Source organism: Apiospora hydei (assembly GCF_038363865.1).
Source record: "Apiospora hydei strain CBS 114990 chromosome Unknown utg000008l_segment0_segment0, whole genome shotgun sequence".
Classification (NCBI taxonomy): Eukaryota; Fungi; Ascomycota; class Sordariomycetes; order Amphisphaeriales; family Apiosporaceae; genus Apiospora; species Apiospora hydei.
The window spans coordinates 3,436,351-3,462,954 of NW_027117367.1; the positions used below are offsets into that span (position 1 = coordinate 3,436,351).

A 26,604-nucleotide genomic window follows, 5' to 3' on the forward strand; every position below is an offset into this window, starting at 1 on the left:
AATGAATGGGTGGGACTTGAAATGCTGAGAGGCTGTGCCGGCTGGCTTACGTATGGCCCCTAGCCTGCACCAGATTTCATTTCCCTGTCGAAATCCCCAGGGCCAAGCCGGGCGCTAAGTAGCACTCTGGGAAAACAAGCCTTTTTTTCTGGGCCGTATGGGGCACCACGTAGGGGACTAGGGGGCCTGGGGCGACTTGGGCGACTTGGGGGCCCTGGAATATCCAACCGTCTCGCGCCAGCTTGACAGCGAGAAGCGAAAGGACCCCACGTCAAAAAGCTTGACCACGGGGGCTGTGGTGGTTTATCGACGAGTCGCGCGGTGGTCAATTACCGACATGAACACCTGCCTTTTCTTCTTCTTCTAGATTTTGAGTTTCCTGTCCAAGGAGCTGCTGCTGTGAAATGAGACGACGATCAAGGCCCAGCCGCGCTGCTGTCCAAGTCATTCCAGCCCGATCGCCCATGGCATGGTTCAGATTGTCGCAAGTATCAATTGAAACACGTCCATTTTAGCCCCGTGTACCCGCGCGTGTGTGTGTGTGTGTGTGTGTGTGTGTGTTGATTGTTCCCCGTTGGTTCAGATGTTGTGATGCTCTGGCTGCGGCTGGTTGGTTGGTTGGTCCTGGTCACTCAGGCTCAGGTGGGCAGAGCAAGAATGGACTCTTGCCCACGAATCCCTTGCCGTCTCTCCTCTCTCCCCGGTCTAGTCCAGTCTAGTCGGCATGCCGTAATCTTACAATAGAACGAGGAGTCGAGGACTTGTTATCGACCAACTACAGCACCACTACGCCCTCTACGTCTTCAAGCGCTGCCGTTTTCCCGTCCGGCGCCACTCGATGCTCGCCCGCTGACGTCTCCCTCACCCTCACCCTCACCCTCACCTCTTCTTTTTTTTATGTGCCTTATTAGGGGAGGGGCCCATGTCGGCCGCGCAGTCCCGATTCTCGTATATCCGGTACACTTGAGGATATATAGTTCGAGTGTACATGCGCCTAACTGCAGCTCTTGATTCAAGTTCCCGCCCCGTCTGAGCTAATTTGCGAGTTTGCGCGCTCACCCAAAAACCACTTGCCATTCACCACCCTTCCATCAAACACTTGGCATCTCTATTTGTCCAGGCGTCTTCACTCTTTGCACGGGCAAATTACTTAATTTTTGCGTCCCTCTTTCTGTTGAAAGCATTGAAGGACACCCGTAAGCTTCGTCTGCGGCGAGTGTTTGTGCCCCCCAGAGTACTGGGAAAAAACAGGCTTCAGGCCCCGACTCGTGTGTGACGAGGTAGTGGGAACAACAGGCTGATTCAAGCGTCACGCGTGTCGCTTTTTTCTGCTTGGTTTCTTCTTCCTCTTCCCTTCGCCTCCCCGTCACCGTCGCTCGTTACTTCCAAGTCCCAACTCCACCGAGTTGTCATTTCATGATGGCTTCGCTCGTTCGGCGCGCTGCCGCCGCGCTTCTTCTTGGCATCACGGCCGTCTCAGCCGCCACTACCTACTCGATTGATTCCGATGGTACGCACCTCCACCCCCTCCCCGTCTGCCGGCGCATTTGCTCCCCGACATCCAGGGTCTCCCTGTTGGTAGATAGCCGGCGGTGCGCGTAATCATCATGCTCACTCATTTTCCAGATGCCATCAAAAAGACCTCCGCGTCACTTGCCTACGACTTGATGACTTACTACAAGGGAAACCAGTCTGGCCAGACGCCCGGTATCCTTCCCGGGCCTCCTCCTGCTGGCGACTACTACTGGTGGGAAGGAGGCGCCATGTGGGGGGCCATGATTGACTACTGGCACCTGACCGGCGACGACACCTACAACGACGAGATCACGCAGGCGCTGCTATGGCAAGTCGGACCCAACCAGGACTACATGCCGCCCAACGTGACGGCCTCGCTGGGCAACGACGACCAGGGCTTCTGGGGCATGACGGCTATGCAGGCGGCCGAGGAGAACTTCCCGAACCCGCCCAAGGACCAGCCGCAGTGGTTGGCGCTGGCGCAGGGCGTCTTCAACACGCAGGCCGACCCGAACCGGCACGACAAGACCTGCAACGGCGGCCTCCGGTGGCAGATCCCCTTCTCCAACAACGGCTACGACTACAAGAACAGCATCGCCAACGGCTGCTTCTTCAACCTTGGCGCCCGCCTCGCCCGCTACACGGGCAACCAGTCCTACGCCGACTGGGCCGAGAAGACCTGGGACTGGGTCGTCGGCGTCGGGTTCATGGATGAGAAGTACAACATCTACGACGGCGCCCACGTCCAGAGCAACTGCACCGACATCAACCGCGCCCAGTTCTCCTACAACAACGGCGTCTACCTGTTGGGCGCCGCCCACATGTACAACTACGTAAGTCCCAAACCGAAGCCGCTTTACAGTACTGATCTAATCCACTGCGGATGGCTAACATGGATACGTTTTCCAGACCAACGGCAGCGACATCTGGCGGAAGCGGACGGAGGACCTCCTCAACGCCACGCTCAAAACCTTCTTCCCCAACAACATCGCGTTCGAGATCTCGTGCGAGCAGCACATGACGTGCACGACGGACATGCTGAGCTTCAAGGGTTACGTGGCGCGGTGGATCTCGACGGCGACGAAGATTGCGCCCTTCATGGCGGAGAAGGCCTTGCCCATCCTGCGGGACTCGGCCACGGCCGCCATCAAGACGTGCACGGGCGGTGCCAACCAGCGGGCGTGCGGCTTCTCCTGGTCGACGGGCGCGTTCGACGGCAGCACGGGGGCGGGCCAGCAGATGAACGTGCTTGGCGCGGTCTCGTCGCTGCTGATCACGGAGGCGAAACCCCCGTCACCAACTCGACGGGCGGTACCAGTGGCGGCAATTACAATGCCGGTATTGGTGGGGACGACTTTACTGGCCACACGACGCCCATCACGGCGGGCGACAAGGCGGGCGCGGCCATTTTGACGATACTGCTGCTCGGCGGGGCGGCTGGTCTGTTTGGATGGATGAGCGCGGGCGTGTAGTAAACGCAAGCAGAGCGCGGCGAGATGCTATGGCAATTATGAGTTGAAGAAGCGGCCATGGTGACGATATGAACTTTTTCTTTTCTATGAACATAGTAGGGTAAACAAACCGGTTTGAGATGTTGGTTCAGTCCAGTTCAGTTCAGTTTGTATCATTTTGAGGGAGGCGTTCAGAGCGACAATGGATATGGATCGACGACAGCACGGTCGAATGGATAGGCGTCGAGGGTTAGTTAAGTAGAGACATCTTTTCGCGAAATCGGATTCGGTATGATTGACCATGAGATTGTTGTTGTGCTGTGTGTTTGGGTGATTCTTTGATGCCATGAGGTGGATGGATTTTGCGCTTTGTTACAAGGTTCCAAGAGCAGAGGATTGTTTCGGCGTTTCTTGTCAAAACCCAGTGATGAGATCGCATAATCCGTCATCGTGTTGAGTGTCTGGGCGATTCCCTGGTACCATGAGAGATCAGCATATGAAGGGATCGGCGATATGGGCTGCTGTAAGGGCCAAGTTTCTCAAGCAAAGCCACTCAATCAGTAGATTGAATATCCTCCGTGGCGCAATTGGCTAGCGCGTCTGACTGTTATCGAGTAGCAATCAGGAGGTTCACAGTTCAAGCCTGTGCGGGGGAGTCAATTTCTCTTTTTGCTATTTCTGGCAACAGATCTCATGATTAATTTTTGCCTACGGCTTTCGATTCTTGATCATTTTACCTTAAGCATGGCGAATAGAGGCTTGTGTGGTTTTGGGCTTGTGTCTGTGTTGCCTCGGTTGGAGTTGGTCTGCTTGGCTTGAACACCTGTCTACCATGACCCAGAAGAGCTTGCTTGAAAGTTTCTTCCCGACCATGTCTCAAGTTCAATGTTTCAATTCTCTTGAAGAGCCTACGTGCATTTCATTCCCCATCGCGACTGCAAAGTGCTTCTTGCCAACGGGGTTCCCAAGTGGAGCCCGCCCAGATGTGGGTTCTTCAACATGCAATTGCTAAGAACGCTGCTTTCGTTGGTCGCCTGAGAGTTGCCGTTGCGCTTCCAGGCTACGATTTGATGGCAGCAAAAGACACTGGCGCTTGCAACGGTGAATGATTCTGGGGGAATCTTCTACTCGGGCTGCGACCACGTGGAGGACGGCCTGGACATGAACAGCTGATCATCGTCCGTCCGGGTGGCTTTTTCGTCGTTGGCGAAAGTCGGTCGGCAACCTACCTGCTTGCTTTTCTTTTCCCTTTGACCCCGAATTCGCAGAGCTGCACGCATACCGCCCGTCTTGAGGCTGGTGTGACAGCACAGTCGCACGTTCCCGACTTCTTCCTATGTATACTGCAAGAGTTGGTTCAGCGAGGCCTAGACCTTCCATTTAGTTGCAACCGGAGATCAGATCGCGGATGCTGCCCTGTTGAGCATCAGGGGGCTTGACTGGTTGCACTCTGGTACGGCGTCCAGACCACCAACTTCCAAGTCGCCTACATTGAAGATTGTGCCGTCTTCAAGAGGAGATGCGTCTGGCAGATGATCCTTGCCACTGGGCCTCACCATTCGTCCTGTCGGCTGGCTCGAATTCGATAATATGCATAAGTGAGAAAAGGTAGGCGAGCGCTGCCATTCCCCCCACCCCATCCCCCACCGGCGCCTGGTCCAGATCGAAGGGCCGCTCAGAGTTTCATCGGCGCGGGACTGGGCAAAGCGGGTGAGCACCCGCTTGGTCTTCGATTTGAGGCATGGCGATTCGACTGCCCTGGTCGCTCGAGGCGACGGGGGCATTCTCCGGATGGCCCTGCGAACCTACCAATGTATGTTCCTGCTTCGGTTCGACGGCAAGCTTCATGGAAGATCTCCAACAACCTTGGCCAAGCGAAAGGATCACCGCTCGTATTGAATGATGCAGGGAGTTTTCTACACCCTGGAGATCTTCAGCAGATTTGCGCATGGGGAGGTCGGTAGTAGTAGCTGCCCTGCGGCTCGTCGCCTCCTGAAACAATGTGATCACATAACCCATGCACTATCATGACCTCGGTTTTCGATGGGCACGTCGCATTCTATCAGATTTTGTTAATGGGGTAGCACTTGGCCTTTTCGACGCACCGATCGCATGCCAAGCAACCGAGCAGTGGAAATGGAGATACCAACGACTCCTCCAGCGGCGGGCCCATCCATCCGGCTGGATGGTACCAGAAACCCGTTGGAACTAAAAGCCCACCCAGGCCCACGGCATCGAACCTCCAACTCCACGACGGCAGCAGCCTCGACGAACTGCCGTCATGCTCTCGGACCGAGGTCATTGAACTCTCTTTGACAAAGAATAGCGCATTACAGTTTTTGTTTCTCTCCGCTGCAGTCAAAGTCGGGCCACCCATGGGCGCTAGTCTCGTGTCAAGGCTGCCAGCACTTGACCCATACGGGTCAATGGGGTGTTCACACTACCAATGATCCGAGGTTGGTGGTGCTGGCAGGCTGGGGTGTCGCAAACTACCGGTGCCTGGAGCGTCATGCACTGCAATGGTCACAGTCCTGCGATTACGTTACCCTGTCGCGAGTGGAAACAAGTGGTTTCTCCCAATGCCGACCCTCAACGGCTGTAGGGCTGCGGCCGTGAAACCGAGCTGGGGTTGTCACGATGAGGGTTCAAACTTCAACGTTTCCTCGGTCGTTGGAAAGGGTGGTTGCTGGCTGACCAATAATGCCATGACACCACGGAAGAGAGCGCATGGAAGGTCGAGCAAGCGTTGAACTCTGTTTGATGGCAGAGCCCGCGTAGGGCCGGCTTGTTTTCTTTAAGTACGGGCTGGCCGCACCGGATCTACGAACCCCCCTTTCCCCAAAGCGGAAGTTGACAGGTGAGGATGAAACGGCAGGCCGGCACCAAGTGGGACGCGATCGACCTAGGCGTGTGCCAGGAAACCTCGGCTGCTCGGGCCCCGAGGAAATGTGGGTTGGAAGCACAGGACGTTTTCCTTAGCCTGCATCTGTCAAGCGCGTGTATCGGGGGCTCGCAACTCTCGGGCTGCGGCGCGAGGAGCAGGGTGCCTGCTACCTATTGCTGGAGGATCCCATCTTATGAGTTGCGGCCCTTTCGCACTCCCAACATCCCGAGGGCGCCTCTTTGCTATTGTTCATTTGCTACCGACCATTTTCTCGGGAGGAATCCGTTACATCAGGACCAGACCAGCTGCTTGTCCCGAGAGATAAGCATATTTGCATCGTTATTTGTCTCTCATCTAATTTCTATTTCGCCACCTTCTGCATCCGGTCAAGCCCCGAGCCGGCTCCGAGCGGGATCGAATATCGGCTCCATCCTCCACGGCGGATTCGGAGATAGCAAGTCCAGCCCTACGGGTTGTCGTCTTGGACTGGGTTGGTCCGGCACATCGCAGCATTGTTCCACTCTGTGCTCTTGGCATTCGCTTAATGCATGGGCTGTCGGCTCTGCCTTCCAATTATTACTATTGCTACAAAACATAATATTGACAAACAACAACACTACTTACTATTGGCACGTCGAAATCACATTGGCCCGCCACTGCCGCCCCCGCCCCCACACACGCGATGATGGATATGCAGGACCACGGGGACGACGATATGATCAACGAGGAGGGGGAGTCTGGCGAAGAGGGTTCCAATAAGGACCCATCGCACGACGCGCCTGTCCCACGCAGGGCGGTAAGTGACACCGGAACCCGATAACCGATCGGCACTACCGCATACCCCGGCGGTGCACACATCGCACATGTAACCAATAACCTCGTATAAGTGTGACTAACATATCAAAACATTATCTAGTGTGACCCGTGTCGAGCAAGAAAGGTATGTATATTTGCCCAGCACATTATCCTATTCAGTCCTCATCCCATATATCTATACACCAAAAACTTCAGTGCTAACTTTCCACCAGGTTGGATGCGATAGAGAAGAGCCATGTTCGAGCTGTGTCCGGTCAAGGACAAAGTGCACCTACACGGCGTCGCAAAGTATCAGACACAAACGACAACGTGTTTTGATATCGACCCAATAGTAAGTACTTCCACACGAGTGTTGAGTTGGGCGGTCACATAAGTCATGTGACTATGAACACACTCTATGGCTGCGAGACTTGGTCGAGATACTAACGCCTTTCACCCCGACCAGTGAGAGAAAGATTGATCGCATCGAGGAGCGCCTCTCCGAGGTGGTCAGTGAGCTGAGGAACCTCGCGGTGGCTCAGCACACCTCAAGCAGCAGGGCCGCCGACCGGTCCGCATCACAGCCCGCCGAGAAAGTTGGCTTCTGCATGTCGACGCCCACGTCCAACTCGGGCGTGAGCTTCTACAACACGACGAACCATCCCGAGCCCCCAGAACCCAAGTTCGAGGGCGGCTCGTCCATGACGGCCCATACCAACTTCGCCCGGACCTTCCTCGACGAGGCCGTCCGGGCCGGGCCACTGAAGGACTTCCGGCTCGAGCTGGACGACACCCTGAGCTCGCTGCAGGAGCTCGTCAAGGCGCAGCAGACGCAGCTCAATGTGCCGAATTCGCCGATAGAGGCCAGTGCGGGCTCGCTTAGTACGGGACTGTCGCGCGAGCGGCCGCTGCCGGATGTGCAGTTGACTATGACGTGTTTGCGCATCTCGAAAGGTCAGTGCTCTGTTCTTTTTGATAGGCTGTGTTTGTTAACGTGTTCAATGATGGGGTCATACAGAGGGCTTCTCTGTGAGCTACCTGTCACTATGCGGCATGATCTCGCCGTCCGTATATACGGATTACGTCCTCAGGGTCATGTTCTCGCCGAAATTCTCCGACGCCGAGTACATCATTGTGCTCTGGGGACTCACGTGGCTCTTCAAGGAGATGAGTCTGGAGGTGGACAAGCTCGAGCACTGTCTCCGGCCGGAAGATCTGGAAAGGGAGGCCACGAATTGTCGGAATCATCTCGAGGCTGCCCTGGCTGCGCTTCCTTCCACATGCCGGCCTCTATAGATAACGTGATAGCGTTGGGACTTGCGGTAGGACTCTCCCTCCAAGCCGGGGCTTTACTTGGACGACTTACTGACACCGGTTTAGGCGGACTACTCGATAGCAAGGTCAAAACCGTCACAGGCCTGGTCTTTCATCTCCGTGGCGGCCCAGATGTGTCTTAATCTTGGCCTCCACCGCGGCGCTACCTGGAGGGACGAGTCCCCCACCGCGCGGAATCAGAACGCTTGGCTGTTTTGGAACGTGTATGTCCTCGACAAAGGACTCTCTCTTCGCCTAGGTAGACCGTCTGTCATCCAAGACTACGACATCACAGTGCCCATACCGACATCGAGCATCGACCGCCACCCGGCCATTGAACATTGCCTCTTGACGTGGATCAAGGTCTCCCGCTGTCAGGGTCGGGTGTACGAACTTCTTTACAGTCCCGCGGCGCTGGCTCAGGATGACGGTATCCGGACGGCGAGGGCGCAGGGTCTGGCGGATGAGTTGCTCTCCATTATGAAGGAGAAGAAAAAGATAGAGGTTCGTTTTCCCCAGCTACTATTGACCCACCCGTCATGCCCTGCTAACATACTGTAATTCCAGGAGCAAAATCTTCCAACGTGGACAAAGACCATTGCGTTGGAAGATATCCAGTACATTGCCGACTCCGACGAAGTGCTCCACCACTCCATACTCACACTCATATATCGCGCCGTGCCGGTGCCGAGAGGGTCAACCTCGACCTTCACCCAAGCCTGCATCGCGTCAGCTCGGCAGGCCTTGGGGAAGCACGATAGCTGCATGGCCATATTGACGCCATACGGCTCCCCTTTTATCGATATTTACTTCCAATGGTATGTGATTCTTGCGCTGATACCCGAGAACTACGCTAACACTACTCCCAGGACCATTTTCTACACCCCCTTTATCCCCTTCATCGTCATCTTCTGCCACGTCATCGAGACGACGGACCAGACGGACCTGGACCGGCTGCACAGCTTCGTGGCGTCGCTCGAGCCCGTGTCGCAGCTCTCGGACCCCGCGGCCCGGATGCAGCGCCTGTTCCAGGTCCTGTACAATGTCGCGCTCAAGTACGTCGAGGTCAAGACCAGCCGCGAACAGCAGTCGGTGGGGCGCGAGCTCGACACGTACCTCAACGCCCTGGGTTACGGGCCTGCGCCCACGTACGGTGGGATGGGCGGCGGAGGTGTCGTTGCTGGCGGTGCGAATGGTGGTGCAAACGGTGGCGGTTATCATGGGAGCAGTGACATGTCCGATGCCGGCAGTAGTCATCACGCAGCGGCGGCGGCGGCGGCGGCTGCTCACCAGCGGGCGAGGAGCGTGAGCAGCGCCCGCATGAGCACGCCCGGCATCACGACGCAGGCCCACATGCCGCCGGCGCCGTGGTCCGGGTACCAGGCCATGGAGGGCGTGAGCCTGCCGCAGCAGGGCATGCTGCTCGGCGGGTGGTTCAATAGCAGTCAGCAGATGATGGGGCTGCTCGAGGACGAGACGCTGTAGTCAATTCAATGTAAATAACAATTGAACTACAATTACTGTACATACATACTTTCTTTTCCGGCGAGGTGTAAGCGCGTGGTTTTTGTGGGAACTAGGCAATAATGCTGGGCTTTGAGGGACGAGGGAGTTCTTTGGATAAGCTCTGGTGTTTCTGGGTATAGCATGCTTTTATTTCGTTTTACGTTTACTGTAACTTGGTGCTATCTCCGTAGCAAGTGGTTAACGTTGGTCATTTGTTTGGTAGAATCAAAGCAAACTTACATTGATCAAAAGGGTCCAATTCCTTTGCTAGCTTGAATCTGTTTTACCTTGTTTTCCTTTCCTTTTTTGTTGACCTCTCCGACTCGAACCAGCAGGCCAGGAGGATCTGAGCTTCCTCGCCAAACTACATGAGTTACAAATCAATCTATTGTTTCCGAGCAACATCTTCGAACATTGTTGTCGACGACTCTGCGATGGATGAGATCACGAACTCCCTGCAGGGAGTCTCTGTCTCAAATACTACTACAGCTCCGCCAAGCGACGACGCCATGCCACCTGAGTCGAAGCCTTCGCTCTTACAGCAGCTCTTGGACTTGCCTATGGAGCCATTCCAACATATCCTTGCGGAAGTCCCCTTCGAGTCTCACGTAGCCCTCAGTCTCACCTGCCGCGCGGCGCGGCAGGTGTTCCTCTCTCTTCACGACAATAACGCAACATGGGCGTCCTACAAAGTCGTGCGCCACAAGTCAACCTACCACCCCTTCCTCGGTCTCCTGGCGCTAGACCTCCCGGACCGGTACTTTTACTGCTACGGGTGCAAGCGACTGCACCCCTTCTACGACGTGGCCACAGAGATGTCGCCCGAGAAGCTCCGCGCCCGTCTGGCGTCGGCCGCTAAGGTCCTCACTACCGCCACCGCCACCACTTCTGCGAGGGGGGCTATGGCGATAAGGAATGGGACCAAGTCGACACCCGCGAGCTGTTTACAGCCAAAGGAGGGGAGAGCTTCCGCATCACGTACCGCCAGGTCCGCCTCATGCTACACCACGTCCGCTACGGACACGGCATCCCGCCGCGGTACTTCTGCAGGGAGATATCATCGGTATGGATGAAGGAGCCTCTTCGTCTTTCTCCTCCTCGGCCTTCGATTGCTTCCGTCCTGGCACCATCAAAATCATTACTAGGTATGGTGCCACGACCTCCCCCACCGCCAAGATGGCGCCGCCGGACCTACGTTGGCGTAGACGATTCCAATTACCTGTACCTCCTCGACCGACACGAGCTCCTGTACGACGGCCACGACGCCCAGGTCGTGCGTCGCTTCCTGGACCAGACGCCGTACCGGGTGTGTCCGCACCTGGTCACGCACGACCCGTCCCGACGCAACAACAACAGCAGCAGCACGGATGACCATTATTCGGATTCAGGCATCTCTGCGCCACCGCGTACGTGGCGGGCCGAAAGGTACGGCCACAGCATCTTCGTGACGCGGCCGGAGTGGGAGCTGCGCGAGACCCGGCGGGACTGCAGCCACTTCACCCGCCTGCCCGTCTACGGGCCCAGAGGATCCCGTGTCGTGCCGCCCCTGCTGTTTCGGGAGGACCGGTTCAGCGGGCCTCCTTGTTCGCCCGGGGAGGACTCGTGGTCGACGATAGTTTCGTGTCGGGGGTGCCAGACGCACTGGCACGTGCATACGGGGTGGCTGGCGCAGGATCATCGGCGGGTTTATGGGTTTAGGAATGACACCGGTGGTGGTGGTGGGGATTTTAGGGGGAAGGTGTGGCTTGCGGTGGGCCAGCGGGCGATTTTAGGATGGCACCTTGATCATGACCGCTAGGCTTTGGAGAATTATGGATATAGGGGGATTGTGTATGTATTTACGGGCAACTTGCTCCGTGTACGTTCGTTTTCTATTTGGCTGATTTGGTATGAGTGGAAGGGGGAGAGGAGGGACGAAAAGGCAACTGTCAACCGCTATCGCAATCATAGTGGTTAATAAGCAAGCAACTTGAATAATATCATGTCACCTGAGGTTCACTTACTAGGGAGCCAGACTTTGTCAAAAAACCAAGCTCTGAGGTTTCTCTGGGTGAACGAGAATTTTGATCGCAACCGCGCAATACGCAAAGGCAACTACAACTACAAGCAAAGTTCAAGTGTAAATCTCGATCGTACTTAGGAGGATGGAATTTCCTTCCTTCCCCTAGGCCCTGTCACAACCCAACCTATCTTATCGTACAAAAGCGACGGGATAATATTCTGATACATGACGACGACAGAAATGGCCTCGCATATCGTCACGACACAGCCAAGTGACAGCACCATGTCTACTGCTGTGCCCTGCAACCCCCCGTCTCCTTTCGACTTGCTGCTGGAGCTGCCGATCGAAGTCTTTGATCTCGTCATTGAGAAGCTCCCTGTCCCGTCTCAAGTAGCACTCAGCATCACCTGCCACGCCGCACGAAAGCTGTTGAAGCATCACCTCAAGGACTTGGACTGGACCTCCTTCCGCCGCGAATGGAGTTTTCCGTTGCTGGAAAGGCCTGTCTCTGCCGTCGAAGAAGACTGCCGCCAATTCCTGCGAGATTACCTCGGGAAAGACCTCGCCGATCGATTTGTTTACTGCGGCGACTGTGTGAAGTTGCACCGGTTCTGTGATGCCGCCACCGAGCTTTCCCAGGATTTCAAAGTGCCCACCACCCGACTTCCCACGCATGGGTTTTCTTGCAGGTGGCGAGACACCGAGCTGCGCTGGTTGTTCGACGACGTCGGCGGCAGCTTCTCCCCGAACAAGCGGCAGATCGCGCTGGTTGAGAGGCACCATCTGCACGGCGATGGCCGCGGTATCCCTGCGCACCGTTTCTGCAAGGAGATTGAGACGCTGGCTCTCTGGAAACTCTTGCTCTCCCCCGGACCCGTCCCCCGCTGGCGCCGGCGGGTTCAAATGCACCCAGAGCGCGACGACTACAGTGGTGATTGGACCTTGGTCGTGCGGCACGAGCTCGTGGTGCCCGACGGCACGGAAAAGAGGACGGCGCGGCAGTACCTCGACAGCGCGCCGTACTGGATCTGCCTCCACCTCCGCACGCACTTCGCCCTCAGCATCGGCAGCATCCCTTGCGACGCCCACGTCAGCAAGAACGAAGCGCTGGCCTGGTCGCTTTGGGGTGGCCTCGTGCCACGCAAGAAGGGAAACTACGACCCGCTCAAGCTGGGCGGCGGGCGCGCTCCCGGAACCGGCGTCGTGGCCGCCGGCGTAGACCCGGTCTTCGACGGCAAGTTGCGCCAATGGGTCCATTGCCCATCTTGCCAATATCCCACTTGCTGGAAGGTGGAATCAGGATGGTTGGCGCAGGCCAACGACCTCCAACACGACGGCTCGGCTGTTGGCGATGATCAGGATGGCGGCAGTGGTGGCTCCATCGGCATCAAGGACGACGAGGGCACCGTGTGCTTTTCGTTGACTATGCGTACTCATGTCTTTTAGCATGGCGATACAAGTAACCAGTCCTCGACTGGCGTCTTATCACATGCTTGACGGTGCCAAGGAAAGTCAATACCCCATGACGTTTTATTTACGAGGCTGGCGGTAACCAGGAACAGCTCTAGATGCGATGAGTGCCAGGGAGAGGGGGCCCTGTTAAGTAATTAAGCTCTGCCTGGCGGCTAGACTGGTCTGGCCCAAGCTGCCATCTCCGACAATTTCTGCTGATGTTCTGATACGTCCCTTTGTCATGGTGCGTTGCGGAATCTTTGTCATCTTCATGACGCGCTACGAGCGGGTGCACGACCGATGATGAAACTCAAGAGCTGGGAGCTTGACGCCCTTGGAGTCTCATGGCCCCCTAGTGGCGGGGGAGCAGTCAAGACAGGTGGTAGCTTAGCTAGCTAGGTAGCGAAATAGCTATTGATATTTATCATTATTCTTATTCCTCAAATCGATTACTGTTCAATCCATATTGCGTTCTTGCTTGGTTTTCCAAAGGCAGAACCAGCAGGTCATTTATCTCCAAGATGTTAGCGTCACCGGCCCAGACGGGTGGAAAGGGGGAGCAGTGCGTGGTGTGCGGCGCCAACGAGCGTCAGCATGACGGAAAGTGCTCGTCTTGCGGCGGTAAGTTGTTGATGCTGGCTTCTTCTTCGTCCCCCAAAGCCCTGTTCTCGGGCTTCGAACTATCCAAGGGTATCTACCTAGCTATCAAATATGACATTAGCTAACCCACAAATCAATGGCGTTGCAGACTCCCAGATGACAGACCGACCCGATTACCACCAACAACACAGGGGCCACAACAACAGCCAATACGACAATGACGCCACGGGAGGACAGACAAAGTGGTACGAAAAGCACCGCCCGTGCGAGGACGGCTCCGCCCACTTCGGCGAGCTCGAGCTCATCACCTGGGGCGGAGAGGAGGCCGGCTGGGAGCTGGGCTGGGGCCGCACCCAGGTCTCCGAGGTCGAGTTCATGAAGAAGAAGTACGAGCAGGAGTTTGGCGGCAGCGACGAGCAGCTGTTTGGGTACTGGCCCCAGGGCTTTCGGTGAGACATCTTCGTGTTGCGTCTACAGTCCAAGTATTGTGAAGCCAATATGGTGATCGGCAGGTGGACGTGCTGCGGCACCACGGGAGACATGTCGTACGGTTGCGACCACCACGGCACCGGCCCTCAGCCGTGTGGGTGCGACTACTGCGAGTAAGCTACATCCCAATTGTCCCCCAGCCTCTTCCATGTACGTCGGAGACTGATGATAATCGTCCTGCTTGCCAACAGAACGGGCATGTCCCTCCCGGAAGACCTCTACTACAGCAAGCTCCCCGAACGCCAAGGTCTACACCTCGCGCGCGGTCCGGACCCTCGATCCCACGGCTTCCACGCCATGATGAGCATGCAGAACTTCAACAACTACGAACTCGCCATGTAAGCCCAGCTTTCTCGCCTCATCTCCCATTGTCGTCATTCGCCTCGTTTCGTTCGTTCCGTACCGTTTGTTCGATCTATGATGTGGAGAGGGCAAAGCTCAAGATTTGAGATCAACCTCGCAGGATCGTATTTGGTGGCCTATGATCAATAACGGTTTGGGGGCGAGACTAGGCGTTTCGGATGAGGCGCGACTTCTTGGATCGGACTTCGTCTGGAATCTACTTTTAGCCTCCCCCTTTTTTTCGACGACACCTAGCCTCACCCGAGTCATCCCCTATGGCGGGAACTAGTATGGCGTCCGCACCATGGCGGTGGTCCGTCTCACCACAGCCGGTCCTTTGGCTGGGTACGTGCTTATACGGTGTTGGGGGTTTGGTTTAGTTGTAATTACCAAGATTGCCATGTGGCATAACACTACATCAAAAAGCAGATTCATCCACGCTCATGGTTATCTAGATTCATACTGTCATCCAGGAAGTATCGATCGGGCTCTGGGTACCAAGATAGCATGGCAGCTCCTTCTAGTGGGAAGGTGAACAACGGTCTCAGAAATAGCATCCGCTGGCGGCTACATAGTAACTTGGCTGTATTGGAGCCTAAGTAAGGCTTTCAAGTGAATACAACATGGATGGTTGCGTGCTTATTTTCTTTGCGCCCGCTTAAATAAATTTTGAAAGATTGTGCATTTTCGTAAACGGGCTACATATAAATGTGTGGCTGGTTGAGCAAGATATCACGAGGAACATTAACTAAGGGCTTAATACATTAACGGTGCCCTAATTGATTTAAGTAGAGTAGATAAGTTGATGATAAAGGAAATCGACCACCGGCTCAGGAACCGCCATGTTAACCCCAGCTGTAGGGCCTGTTGGTTGATTGTCTGTTTGATATATGCAGACACAGTTGATACTAACACATTGCAACTCACCATGGACGGATCTGGGATGTTCATAATAATGCACCTGGTGAAAGTGGCAGATGAGCGAGTTTCTATCTTGAGGGCAAAAGTTTTCAATGAGCCAGTAAATGTGAACTTCCTTCCATCAGCCCCAGTTTGTGCAAAGAATTTCAACATGTCTGCTCTTTCAGGATTTCTAGATTTTGGAGATGCTTCACTTGAAGAGATACGATATTCGACCCGGCCTCCTCCTCCTCGCTGCTGCTCCAGTATAACGAACCATGAGCTGCTGACGATCAGACGGAAGATAGCTTTGCCCCCTTAGACCGGCGAAGATCTATCAGATCCATTGGATATAAGAAATAGACCCCAAGCCCCCGAATGGATGCACAAAACGAGAAGGCCCGCACAGGGGAGATCACGACAGTCACCAGCAGCGTCGCCGACGGCGGGGTCGTCGGCGAGCGTGGGGCGAAACCAGTCGGGCCCATCCGGTCCTTCTGCGCCAAATGCATCCAAAGGTGGTTGGAAATCCTCAGCTACCTCCGCCGTGTATTCAGGCCCGCCGTCCACGAATCCGAATCCGAAAAATCCGAAAAGTCCGTAGAGTCCGAAAAAACACCACCATCGCCATCACCAACCATGTCGGCGTCGCCCCCTGCCCCGTCGGAAAGCGTTTCCGTCGCTCCTTCCCCCTCCAACACTCCTCCCGTCGACCGTCACAAGCACTTGAATTTTCCAGCGTACCTTCCTGCCGACAGGCCATTCGCGATCAACGGTCGAATCATCAACCCTGTCCACACCCCGACCGTCGAGCATTGCAAGCAAGTGATCGAAATGGACCGCAACACCACCCTCTTCCACTCGGGCGGCATGCACAAGACCGGCTACCTGTACGAGGTGCTGAAAGAGAAGCGCCAATATCTCAAGGGCTACGCGCCGCTGTGCCAGAAACACACGTCGCATGACTTTAGCGATATCTACAGAGACAACCCCCAAGCCTGGTCGAACCTGTCGCAGGCCCTCGCCGAGGGCAGCTCCGGCACCGCCTACGTCCTGCTGCCCCCGGGCCGTGGCGCCGAGGGCGTGCCGACGTCGGGCCACTTCATCAAGGACGAGTTCCCGCACCTGGGCCCCCACGTCGAGCGCCTCGTGCGCATCCGCCACGACGACCCCGAGTCCCGCGAGGTCTTTTGGGAGCGCGAGCCGTCGCTGCCTCTTGCTCCTTCTGCGCTTCCTCGCCCAGCAACGCCTCGCCCTGCCCCGCCCCCGCAGCGGGCAGCTTCGTTCTCGTCGCGCTACAACCTGCGGAGAATGTGCGGATCGAGCGGGTGAATTACAAGGATACGACCAACGGCAAGAGGCAGCGCGTCGCCCCGGAGACGGAAGAGGAAATCGACGCCTAGAACCTACCACTGGCTCCTCCTGTTCGAGATGATACCCTGCAACGGCCGATCAAATCCTTGAAGAACCTCCAAGAATCTCGAAGAATATTGAAGAAGAAAAGGGCTGGCTGGGAAACGAACGAGGAAAGATTTCACGATGTGCGCGAGAATGGCTTAGTAGGCTCTCGCAAGAAGATGTGTGGAAAGCTGGAACAGCATGTAGGAATAAACCCCTTTTTTCATGAAGTCGGCGATCAGGTGGCAGGGTTAGACTATATGAGATGAGATACGAACGATGTCTTTCCATTCACATGCAGTTCTCATCATTACGAGTAATAGACAATATGATTACGCAACCGCCATACGATGCATTCAATTTGCTTACTTGCCACATGGTGGCTGAGTAGGTGATAGCTGGCTAATTGACCTATCAACTAACTGGATTGGATAGGGGAGCAGGACCAACTCGCCGTTGGCGGAATTGTCGCCTCCCACTAAATGATACTCGGCTCCTTGGCACTCTGTACGACCTATTCTGTAAGAAGCAAGAAGCAAGCTGAAGGATGGCCAATTCGCACGCGGCCGTCTCGGGGAGGTCTCCGGTACGCTCTGAGCGCTAGTTAAGTGCATGTAGTCCAAAAGTACCTGCAGGCTTATTATGCAAGGACCAATCACAGCAATCACAGGCATCAAGTCAGTATATGTCAGACGGTACTTTAATTGACAATAATACGACCCAGCCCTTGACTCCATTGGGGTTGGGCTCTAGGACTTTGAGTATTTAAATGCCGTCTATGCAATTCCCATTGCAATAATACCGCACCTCTTCACCTACCTTCTTTTGCCTGGGTTTTCGATTTCAAGGACTGAGATGGACAAGGTCAATATTGCTGTCATTGGCACGGGTAGGTGCAGCCTGAACCAAAGCACCAAGTTCCAACCATCCTGCCGCAGGGCGGGACCAACTAAATTCTAGGAAAATCAAGTTACTCAAACTGACGTTTGCCTACTGTATTCTAGGACCTGCTGGACTGACCGCCCTGAAAACGTTACGAGAAGAAGGCTTCAATGTTATTGCTTTCGAGAGGCGTGACCGCATCGGAGGCCTGTGGTCTTATAGCGGAAACCCCGCCTTCACCTCGGTAGTCGACGGTACTGTGTGTAACATTAGCAAGTTTGTCGTAAGTGACTCGTCGACTCTACTTGTCACGAGCCGGGATCATGCTAATGTCGTACCAGTCAGGGTTTAGTGACTTTCCCTTGCCTCGAGGTACGTTCGGAGGAACCGTTCCAAGTAGCCATTGGCCCATACCTCATCATCCCTACTAAGAGACCCCGAAAAATAATAAGACTCTCCGGTATATCTCTCCGGCGCACAAGTGAGCGAGTACTTCCACCCTACGCAACCCACTTCAAGCTCCTGGAACACGTGCGGTTCGGGACCACGGTCAGAAAGGTGCTTCGCAACTCGGCGGATGATGGCTGGGACGTACACGTCACCGATGCTGATGGGGATAGGACCCTCCCTTTCCACAAAGTCGTCTTTGGCAGCGGCAATGAGACCATCCCTTCTTGGCCGCGCTTGCCGGGACGGGACAAGTTCAAGGGCGTCCTGATTCACGGACAGGCATACAAAAGGTAAATATCGCACCCTTGCTTCTATTGGCCCCTCTCTGGCTCCTCTCTGGCTCCTCTCTGCCCCCCTTACCTACCCCTACCTTATTCCACGGACCTCACTAATGCTGTTGGTGCAACCCATCAAGTCCGGAACAGTTCATCGGCAAGCGAGTGCTCGTAGTCGGCATGGGCAACACCGGAAGCGACATAGCCACAGCCCTCTGCAATAGCCGCAGCAACGACCACACTAGCACCACCCCGACCACCAAGGTCTACCACGCCTACCGCCGCGGCCGCCTGATGATCTCACGCTACGAGGCCGACGGCACCCCGCTCGACACCAAGCTCAGCTGGCCGACCATGTGCCTCAAGTACCTGCTGGACGCCTGGCTCCCGCGCCTCGTGGCCCCGCTGATCGACAGGGCGATGCTGAACAAGATGGTCTGCGACGCGACGCGGACGGAGCCCCCACTGCGGCCCGAGGAGACGCCCGCGCAGCGGCGGAGGCGCGTGGAGCACAAGGTCCGGCACGAGTGGCGCCTCGCGGACTTCCCGAGCATGTCCCGCCGGCACCCGGCCGTGAACGAGCACTGGTTCCTCGCCGTGCAGACGGGGCAGATCACGCCGGTGCAGGGGCTCAAGGGGTTTGTGGGCGAGAGGGAGGTTTTGCTGGATGATGGGGCGGTGCTCGAGGTGGATGCGGTGATCGTCTGCACGGGGTATCAATACTTTGACTTCAATATTATGCCGGAGCTGGAGATGGACGGAGCGCATGGGCCTCGCCTACGTACTTCGGGGTCGCTAGCTGAAGAGAAAAAGACCAGAGAAGAGGAAAAAGGGGAGGATCAAGAAGAAGAACTGCCGCACTTGCCGCGGCTCTATCATTTGATCTTTCCTCCGCGATGGGCCGACTCGGTCGCCTTTCTCAGCTGCTTCGCGCCACAGGAAGCCGTCTGGAACGTCTGCGAACTAGCTTCGATGGCCGTGACCCAGATCTGGGCCGCCGATACCGTCAAGAAGAACCTCCTCAACAACCCAAAGGAAACAGCACCGTTACTGCCACGGGGCTACCGCTGCCCCGCCGCCCTCCCCCAATCCCTGAAATGAACGCCCAGATCGACGCCTACCACGTCTGGTGGCGCGGCCAATGGGTCCAGGACCATTCCACGCTCCCCGGGTTCGTGCAGGGGAACCCATTCAACCGGTTCCTGCACGCCGCGGCAGGGACGGGGCTGTACGAGAACCTGGACCATTTGTTTTCGCTCCGGAACTGGCGGCTTTGGTGGGAAGACCGGGAGGTGTATACGTGGCTCGCGCGCGGGCCGATTAACCCGGGCTCGTACCGTTTGTTCGTGACGAATCCGCAGGGGGTGCCGGGGTGCGGGAGGAGGGTCTGGGGAGGCGCGAGGGAGGTGCTCAAGCACTTGGTAAGCCTATTGTTAACTTTCTCTTTAGTTGTGTCGAGGTCAGTGCTATGGAGAGTTCTGAGTTACTAATTATCTTGATCAGTATGAGGACGTCGAGGAACTCAGACGGGACGTGGCGAAGAAGTCGGCAACCAAGTCGAAGTGAATCGATAAGGAGCTGACCAATGCCAAGGTTTGCAAATACTGATGATGAGGAAACAACCGGTCTTGTAAATAGAGTACACACGGACTAGTCCAGCATGAGCAATTACATAAATTCCGAGCGTTCTTCAACTACGTTCGTAAATATTACATGATTTTACTTCTTTACTTCGGAAAGCACTTGTCGTAACTAGGGTTGGCTAACTAATGCACCGAGTGTACAGGTTACGTAGAAGCCCCAGTAATGTCAATTAGGTTAGGGGACCATGGGAGTGACAGACTGGCAGAGTGACAGAGCGAATGTGGTTGGTTGGCTGGTTGCAAAACTCCAAGGGTCTGCACCCGGCTTACACACTTGGCACCCTTCCAGCTCCTGAATCCATTCCTGGACTGCTTATCTAAACATTAGTAACATCGTGAGATCTTGCATGTGTCCTCTGGGTCTCGGCCCAGTCCCGATCTGACAGATAGCCGCCACCCCCTGATGAGCGGGGGCCGGGGTGAACTTAAGGTTGCCTGTCTTCTTTCACGATCCGATGGTCGTGAACCCCACGCGTACCTTGCAGCTTACCGACCGATGAGTCAGATGCAACGTTGATCGTGGACTTGGTTGCCTCGTGGGCCAAGATGGAGAAGCTCGGTGCTGCAGAGAACCTGGGGTTGAGCCCCATGGGTCTTGATCGTGGGGTATGTGTCAGACCCCCGCTACCAGATTTGACATAGTGAGGCGACAGCACCAATGGACCTCCAGACGGGGTGTAGACTCTCCAAGGTTGTCGTTCTTTTTTTGCTGGGAAGGCATCTACGACTCGACGGTATAGCTGTGTACAGCTATACGAAACTGTACTTGACTGTATCTTTACGCTCTTATAATGGCTATGCATGGCTTGGTGAGAAGATAACGAAGTTCAAGACGGTAGGTCGTGTTCGGGTTATCAGTGTATCTGTGGCTAAATACATCCCTGGCCAGGGTTGAAAGGTCGTGACCAGGGCTGGCGGGCCAGCACACTCCACATATGTCGGAGTACACTGCCGGGGGTTCAAGGTAAATCAAGAAAGATTGGGAGACGGTTACAGGTTGAGACCTCGGAGATAGCAAAGAGGCCCAAGCCATCCATCAAGGAGTTGACGAGACACCATGCGAGAAAAACATGCACTTCCCGGCTGGAGGTAGGTAACTAAATGTTGAAAGACATGGCAATTTGGTGAATCAATATCGCCATAGTAAGTTTCCCAACGCTACCAGAATAGTACGTGAAAGATGTCGTCATGCCGCGTCTTTCTGGATAAGTGTATGCGCCGGTTCGATGATAGCGCAGGGAACAAGAAAGAGGGCGCGGTTCGTTTGCCAGCACACTAGTCTCATCCCGTTCTGCGCCGTCCGTCGTTAGCCGTATCGTAAATTTGCATCACTGAAGCCCTGTGATTCCGCAGTCCGGCACATGATCTAACTGGTTCATGCGAGATACAGGGCGTGAAGGTTGCAGCATTTGAGCAGCGAATCGCTGCAATATCCGCAGAAGGATTGAAAGCAGAAGGTGCTACTACGGTCTAGGGGGGCAGGGAGGGGGTTGTGGTAGGGGGAAATTGTCTCCGAAAACTGCTGATCTCTGGACCATCACGGATGTTTCAGCGAGCAATGCAAAGACGGACCAACGATTCTGTACAGTAAAAGAATAAGCAACATCCCATCCTGACTGCCAAGGCGCCTCTTTTACTGCTAGAAAATCTTTGTTTTCGGCGCTTGTCTTGACGCGACGGGAGGCGTAACTGGCGTGTCTGTCCTAACCTCAGGTAGGGTTGACGGCAAGTCAAATCAGAACAGACGAAGGGACCCGGCAACAACGGCAGCAGAACCAGGGGCAACAACTTAACCGTCAAATCCGAGGCAAACAAAAGTTCTCGAAGTATCGGCACGAGACGGCATGAAAATTGAGGTGGTATGCACATGATGCCTGCCGAGTTCTAGATGCCACGACAGAACGTTGTCGCATGTTTCTGGGGAGAGGAACGGCCAATTTGCAGAATCGTCCCCGGGGGAAGACGAAAAGCTGGGGACTAGACCTGGAGAAGTTAGCGTTCCTCCCCTACAGGGACTGTTAGCGCCAGCCTGGCAAATTTCAGCTAGAAAACCAGTGCTTCAGTGGGCCTCGACTCCATTAACCGTCCAAGCTAGAAAACGAACATTCGCTTTTTTTTTTTTCAGTCTCCCTTCTCCATGCATGGCCATGCTGTCTGCACTCCACCCTCCATACGTCACCCACTGTTTTTCATCGTCCACTGCAACGTCCAACACCCTCTGAACAGTGCAGAACTCGGGGTCTCCGCACACACAATGTCTGTCGGGCACACTCGGTCAATTCCCCAAAATCTCCCCTCACATACCCCAAACTCCTTTCCAAGCGTCTGGTCGGGCTAGAACCGACATTGATCAGCGATGGCACCTGTCCAGAACTGTCGTCCTACCAATCCCAATCCCACTGTATATGCTGAACCTACAGATCGCCATTCAATGGCAATCTGCACGATCAACCAGAAATTACCAGAGCGGTGGAGTCAATGCAATATCAATCTGAGATTTCCGCGCACCGACCTGGACTTTGGACTTGCTAGAATGATCGTTAGACACAATGTGTCCGTCATTACCTAATAGCACCTGCCCATCCTTGAAACCTGGGACCTGCCAAGATGAGACACGGTCGACGCGGTGAAGGAGCGGCAATCAATCGGAATCGCGAATGGAGAATGACCTGTCCTCTAACAATCAAGTCACCGCTCGGCCTGCTCAAACCGTCGTCCCTCGAGCCGGTCTGCCTGTCGCGGATCGAGTCTTCTGACTTAGCACCGGGCTCTTTTCGGCCAGAACGTGGGCTTGCTGTGGGCCGTCGCTGGTAAGGAGCCCCCGCGCCGGCGAGTCAGTACGGCTCAGTCATCAACCAACACGCCAAGCAGCTTACAAGTTACAGGGGCGGACGGACAGGGGGCCTGCACTGCGACCATCACCCCCAACCTGGGTAAAATGGCCGCGCACTACAGACCTTTTCCTACAAAACATTTTCCCGCTACAGGGCAAACAGTCCAAGGTTCAAGCCAAGGCCTGAAAAAGCTTCCGTCCGGGAGCCAGCCAAGACAATCGACATCCTTAGCTAGCCTCGAAAAGAAGCTCTTAGCGACGACCAATGCCGTCCTTGGCTATTGCTTGACTGGATTAGGGGGAACACGGCCGCTATGGTAGTGCAGAGAAGCAGACAAGGTAAAGCTAAGCCAACAAAGCCAGCCGACCGAAAAGCCGGTGTCGCTGAGAGGGAGTGGATCGTCGATTTGTTTCGTTCAATGCGCCGATACGACATCTTGGTCATGGGCGAGATCCGACTTTTGCTTGGGCTGGGGGAAGAAAAATCTGTCCATCCGCAAATATCTCACCACGGTAACCATACGACGACAGGCCCAGTTATGTGTCGACTCTTTGGGCCAAGTTCTAGGCTCTAGGCTCTAGGCTTCCTGGTGCATGGCCGGAGGGTGCCCCAGAGAGCCCCCGGGTATCCATCAAAACTCCAGGAAATGTGCTGAGGGCAAAAGCTGGAGAGTGGTTGCTCTGTCGGAGGGGATCCGCTGGGGCCCCAGTGGAAATAATCGCTGGTACTTCGGTCTTACTCTCCCCGGGGGGCACACGCAGGTAGACGACGTTCCCCACCATGACGGCGTCGCGTCTTGAACAATCTCGTGACGGTCACTCACGACTTGTTGCTAGCTACCACGATGAGACGTTGAGAGCGGCTGGCTGCTTTGGGGGAAGGGAGCAAATACAGTTCACCAGGGTATTAAAAGGACAAGGCAAGTGCCGCTCCAAGTTTCTGGCGATCTGCACTGCTCTCCAGTTCCCAATACGCCTCAAAAGGGTTCCCAAGCCCGCCTTCAGCTTCCCCTGGCATCTCCTTCTTCCCTCCCCTCTTTCTCTCCCAGTCCCGTGTGTGTTCGTTCCTCTCGATCATACCGTCGTCAGTCCAAGCACATTCACACACACACACACTCCAACATGGCCGAGGTAACACAAGCCCCCCGGCTCAGGGGAAAGGCCCGGACCGACCAGGTCGAGTACCCCCATGAGGGCCTCCCGGCCTTGAACGAGAAAGATGCCCTGGCCGTCGCCCAAGCCGGCGGCGCCGTCGTCGACTCCCTGATCAACGAGATGGAGCAGAAGCTCGCGGCCGAGGGCGGCCTCCGCAACGGCTTCTTCGACCTCCAGTTCAAGGACCCCCGCCACTTCACCTGGGTCATCGTCGCCTTCGCCTCCATGGGCGGTCTGCTCTCCGGCCTTGACCAGTCCCTCATCTCGGGCGCCAACCTGTACCTGCCCAAGGACCTCGGCCTCGACACCCGCCAGAACAGTCTCGTCAACTCGGGCATGCCCCTCGGCGCCGTCGGCGGTGCCCTGATCTTGGGTCCCTGTAACGAAACCTTCGGCCGTCGTTGGTCCATCATCATCTCCTGTATCCTGTACACCATCGGTGCCGCTATCGAGGCTGGCTCCATGAACTTCGGTAAGCATACATTATTCCCCCTGAAAGCTTTCTCTCTCTACTTGAACATGTCGCTAACCCGTGTCCCTGTCAACAGGTATGATTGTCGCCTCTCGTGTCATCCTCGGTCTGGGTGTCGGTCTGGAGGGCGGTACCGTCCCCGTCTACGTCGCCGAGACCGTCGAGCGCAAAGTCCGTGGTAACCTCGTCTCGCTGTACCAGTTCAACATCGCCCTCGGAGAGGTGCTTGGCTACGCCGTCGCCGCCATGTTCCTGCACGTGCCCGGCAACTGGCGCTACATCCTCGGCTCCTCGCTCGTCTTCTCGACCATCATGCTCATCGGCATGCTGTACCTGCCCGAGTCCCCCCGTTTCCTCATGCACAAGGGCAAGACGTTCGAGGCCTTCAAGGTCTGGAAGCGCATCCGCGGCGTCGAGACCGAGGCCTCGCGCGAGGAGTTCTTCGTCATGAAGGTCTCGGTCCTCGACGAGCAGCAGTCCGTCGCCGAGGGCGCCACCAACAAGCGCTTCCCCTGGCTCGACTTCTTCACCGTCCCACGCGCCCGCCGCGCCCTCATCTACGCCAACATCATGATCCTGCTCGGCCAGCTGACCGGTGTCAACGCCATCATGTACTACATGTCGGTCCTCATGAGCCAGATCGGCTTCGACGACGAAAAGGCCAACTACATGTCCCTCGTCGGTGGTGGTTCCCTGCTGCTCGGCACCATGCCTGCCATCTTCTACATGGAGAAGTTCGGTCGCCGCTTCTGGGCCAACATGATGCTGCCCGGCTTCTTCATCGGTCTTGTCCTGATCGCCATGAGCCACCAGATCCACAGCCTGTCGGGCACCACGGCCATGTACATGGTCGGTCTGATCCTCTACATGGGCTTCTTCGGCTGCTACGCCTGCCTGACCTGGGTCATCCCCTCGGAAGTGTACCCGACCTACCTGCGCTCGTACGGCATGACGACATCGGACGCGCTGCTGTTCCTGGCCTCGTTCATCGTCACCTACAACTTCTCCGCCATGCAGGAAGCCATGCGGCCCGAGGGTCTCATGCTGGGCTTCTACGGTGGTATTGCGGTCCTCGGCTGGTTCTACCAGATCGTCTTCATGCCCGAGACCAAGAACAAGACGCTCGAGGAGATCGACCAGCTGTTCGAGCGGCCCACGCGCGAGGTCGTCGCCGAGAACCTCCGCAACACATCCAAGGGCCTCTCCGACTTCTTCCACGGCCGCTGGTCCAGCATCAGCACCGCCGCGCCGCACCCGGATGCGGTGCAGGCGGATCTCGAGAAGAAGGAGCGGATGAACGAGACCATCTAAACGATTTAGAATGGTTCATGTGGGCGAGGTGTTGTGTATAATGTTTGAGTTATGTGTGCCGTCACTCTAGAGGCGGAGGAGGAATTGCTGTTTACGTTTACGTGTATATATGAGCTCAGATACCCTGGTTACTTTAGGCTTTCGAGCCCTTTTGATGAAACGCTACATATGACAAATAAGAAGTAAAAATTCAAAAACAAGATACTCGTTGGTTGTGTGATATCCGATCGTGTGATACATCAAGTTGTCGTAACATTACTGCATTTGTTGGAGCCTCTGAGTGGTTGTTGGTGGTACAACTTAGACAGAACTAATGTACCAAGTTCTGAAGTCTTCTTCGCCGTCGCTTCCCGGTCTCTGGGGCGACTTAGCTACCTTTGTAGGCGCGGGTCTGAGACTTGCCACACGCGTCCCTGAAACCATATATTTACCTTTACAAACGACTACCGACGTCCGATCGTGAAGAGGTTTTACTTGAAGTGACGAATCAGGGAATCAGGGCCATTTCAAGAGCTCTCGTTCCACGGCGCAATCTCACGGGACGGGATGTCTTGCTTGGGATGGGCAGGGAAGGTTGAAGCTCCTGGCCCATACGCCGGGACGCGTAATCTCTCGGGAGGCAGAGATAGAACAGCATCGGATGTAGATTGATGACCCCTTCATTGTTATTTCCTAAGGGCGAGAGAATCGAAAACATTTCACAGCTTTACCCTAGAGCCAGCATGGTCGTGGGGGAAGGGGTGCCTCAAGTAGACTAAGGTCGCCGAGGGCTCTCTGTCGTGTAACAAGCAACAACCCGACCTCCACCATCCCGAGATCCCTTCTCCCCCCTTTTTCTTTTCTCTCTAGGTGCACTTTCTAACCCCAAAATAGCCACCGGTTCGGAGGCCACCACCTTAACCAAAGTTTCATGTTGAGCGTCAGCTTCTCTCCGT

The 26,604-nt window shown here is 55.7% G+C and overlaps 8 protein-coding genes across 8 annotated transcripts; all 8 read left to right on the plus strand.

The window, feature by feature from the left end:
• Window positions 1-1,607: 1,607 nt before the first annotated feature.
• PG997_011663 (glycosyl hydrolase family 76) lies at window positions 1,608-2,928 on the plus strand (the record flags this gene model as incomplete). Its single annotated transcript, XM_066815978.1, has 2 exons — window positions 1,608-2,348; window positions 2,425-2,928. 2 exons carry the CDS (start codon window positions 1,608-1,610, stop codon window positions 2,926-2,928), a joined length of 1,245 nt encoding a protein of 414 aa, XP_066665268.1.
• A 3,604-nt stretch (window positions 2,929-6,532) lies between these two features.
• On the plus strand, window positions 6,533-9,444 carry PG997_011664 (fungal-specific transcription factor domain-containing protein; the record flags this gene model as incomplete). The annotated part of the gene is made up of 9 exons (XM_066815979.1): window positions 6,533-6,646; window positions 6,767-6,790; window positions 6,879-6,997; window positions 7,112-7,527; window positions 7,569-7,599; window positions 7,664-7,967; window positions 8,026-8,463; window positions 8,527-8,777; window positions 8,829-9,444. 9 exons carry the CDS (start codon window positions 6,533-6,535, stop codon window positions 9,442-9,444), a joined length of 2,313 nt encoding a protein of 770 aa, XP_066665269.1.
• A 389-nt stretch (window positions 9,445-9,833) lies between these two features.
• PG997_011665 (uncharacterized protein) lies at window positions 9,834-12,913 on the plus strand (the record flags this gene model as incomplete). Its single annotated transcript, XM_066815980.1, has 3 exons — window positions 9,834-10,325; window positions 10,379-10,871; window positions 11,706-12,913. The coding sequence occupies 3 exons, from the start codon at window positions 9,834-9,836 to the stop codon at window positions 12,911-12,913; spliced, it is 2,193 nt and encodes a 730-aa protein (XP_066665270.1).
• Window positions 12,914-13,440: 527 nt separating this feature from the next.
• On the plus strand, window positions 13,441-13,972 carry PG997_011666 (uncharacterized protein; the record flags this gene model as incomplete). Its single annotated transcript, XM_066815981.1, has 2 exons — window positions 13,441-13,540; window positions 13,683-13,972. The coding sequence occupies 2 exons, from the start codon at window positions 13,441-13,443 to the stop codon at window positions 13,970-13,972; spliced, it is 390 nt and encodes a 129-aa protein (XP_066665271.1).
• A 45-nt stretch (window positions 13,973-14,017) lies between these two features.
• PG997_011667 (uncharacterized protein) lies at window positions 14,018-14,350 on the plus strand (the record flags this gene model as incomplete). The annotated part of the gene is made up of 2 exons (XM_066815982.1): window positions 14,018-14,121; window positions 14,200-14,350. The coding sequence occupies 2 exons, from the start codon at window positions 14,018-14,020 to the stop codon at window positions 14,348-14,350; spliced, it is 255 nt and encodes an 84-aa protein (XP_066665272.1).
• A 1,278-nt stretch (window positions 14,351-15,628) lies between these two features.
• Window positions 15,629-16,582, plus strand: PG997_011668 (uncharacterized protein; the record flags this gene model as incomplete). Its single annotated transcript, XM_066815983.1, has 1 exon — window positions 15,629-16,582. One exon carries the CDS (start codon window positions 15,629-15,631, stop codon window positions 16,580-16,582), a length of 954 nt encoding a protein of 317 aa, XP_066665273.1.
• Window positions 16,583-17,503: 921 nt separating this feature from the next.
• PG997_011669 (uncharacterized protein) lies at window positions 17,504-19,821 on the plus strand (the record flags this gene model as incomplete). The annotated part of the gene is given in 6 exon segments (XM_066815984.1): window positions 17,504-17,537; window positions 17,587-17,813; window positions 18,050-18,270; window positions 18,396-19,164; window positions 19,179-19,676; window positions 19,759-19,821. 6 exon segments carry the CDS (start codon window positions 17,504-17,506, stop codon window positions 19,819-19,821), a joined length of 1,812 nt encoding a protein of 603 aa, XP_066665274.1.
• A 4,032-nt stretch (window positions 19,822-23,853) lies between these two features.
• Window positions 23,854-25,669, plus strand: PG997_011670 (uncharacterized protein; the record flags this gene model as incomplete). Its single annotated transcript, XM_066815985.1, has 2 exons — window positions 23,854-24,358; window positions 24,435-25,669. The coding sequence occupies 2 exons, from the start codon at window positions 23,854-23,856 to the stop codon at window positions 25,667-25,669; spliced, it is 1,740 nt and encodes a 579-aa protein (XP_066665275.1).
• Between the last annotated feature and the right edge of the window lie 935 nt (window positions 25,670-26,604).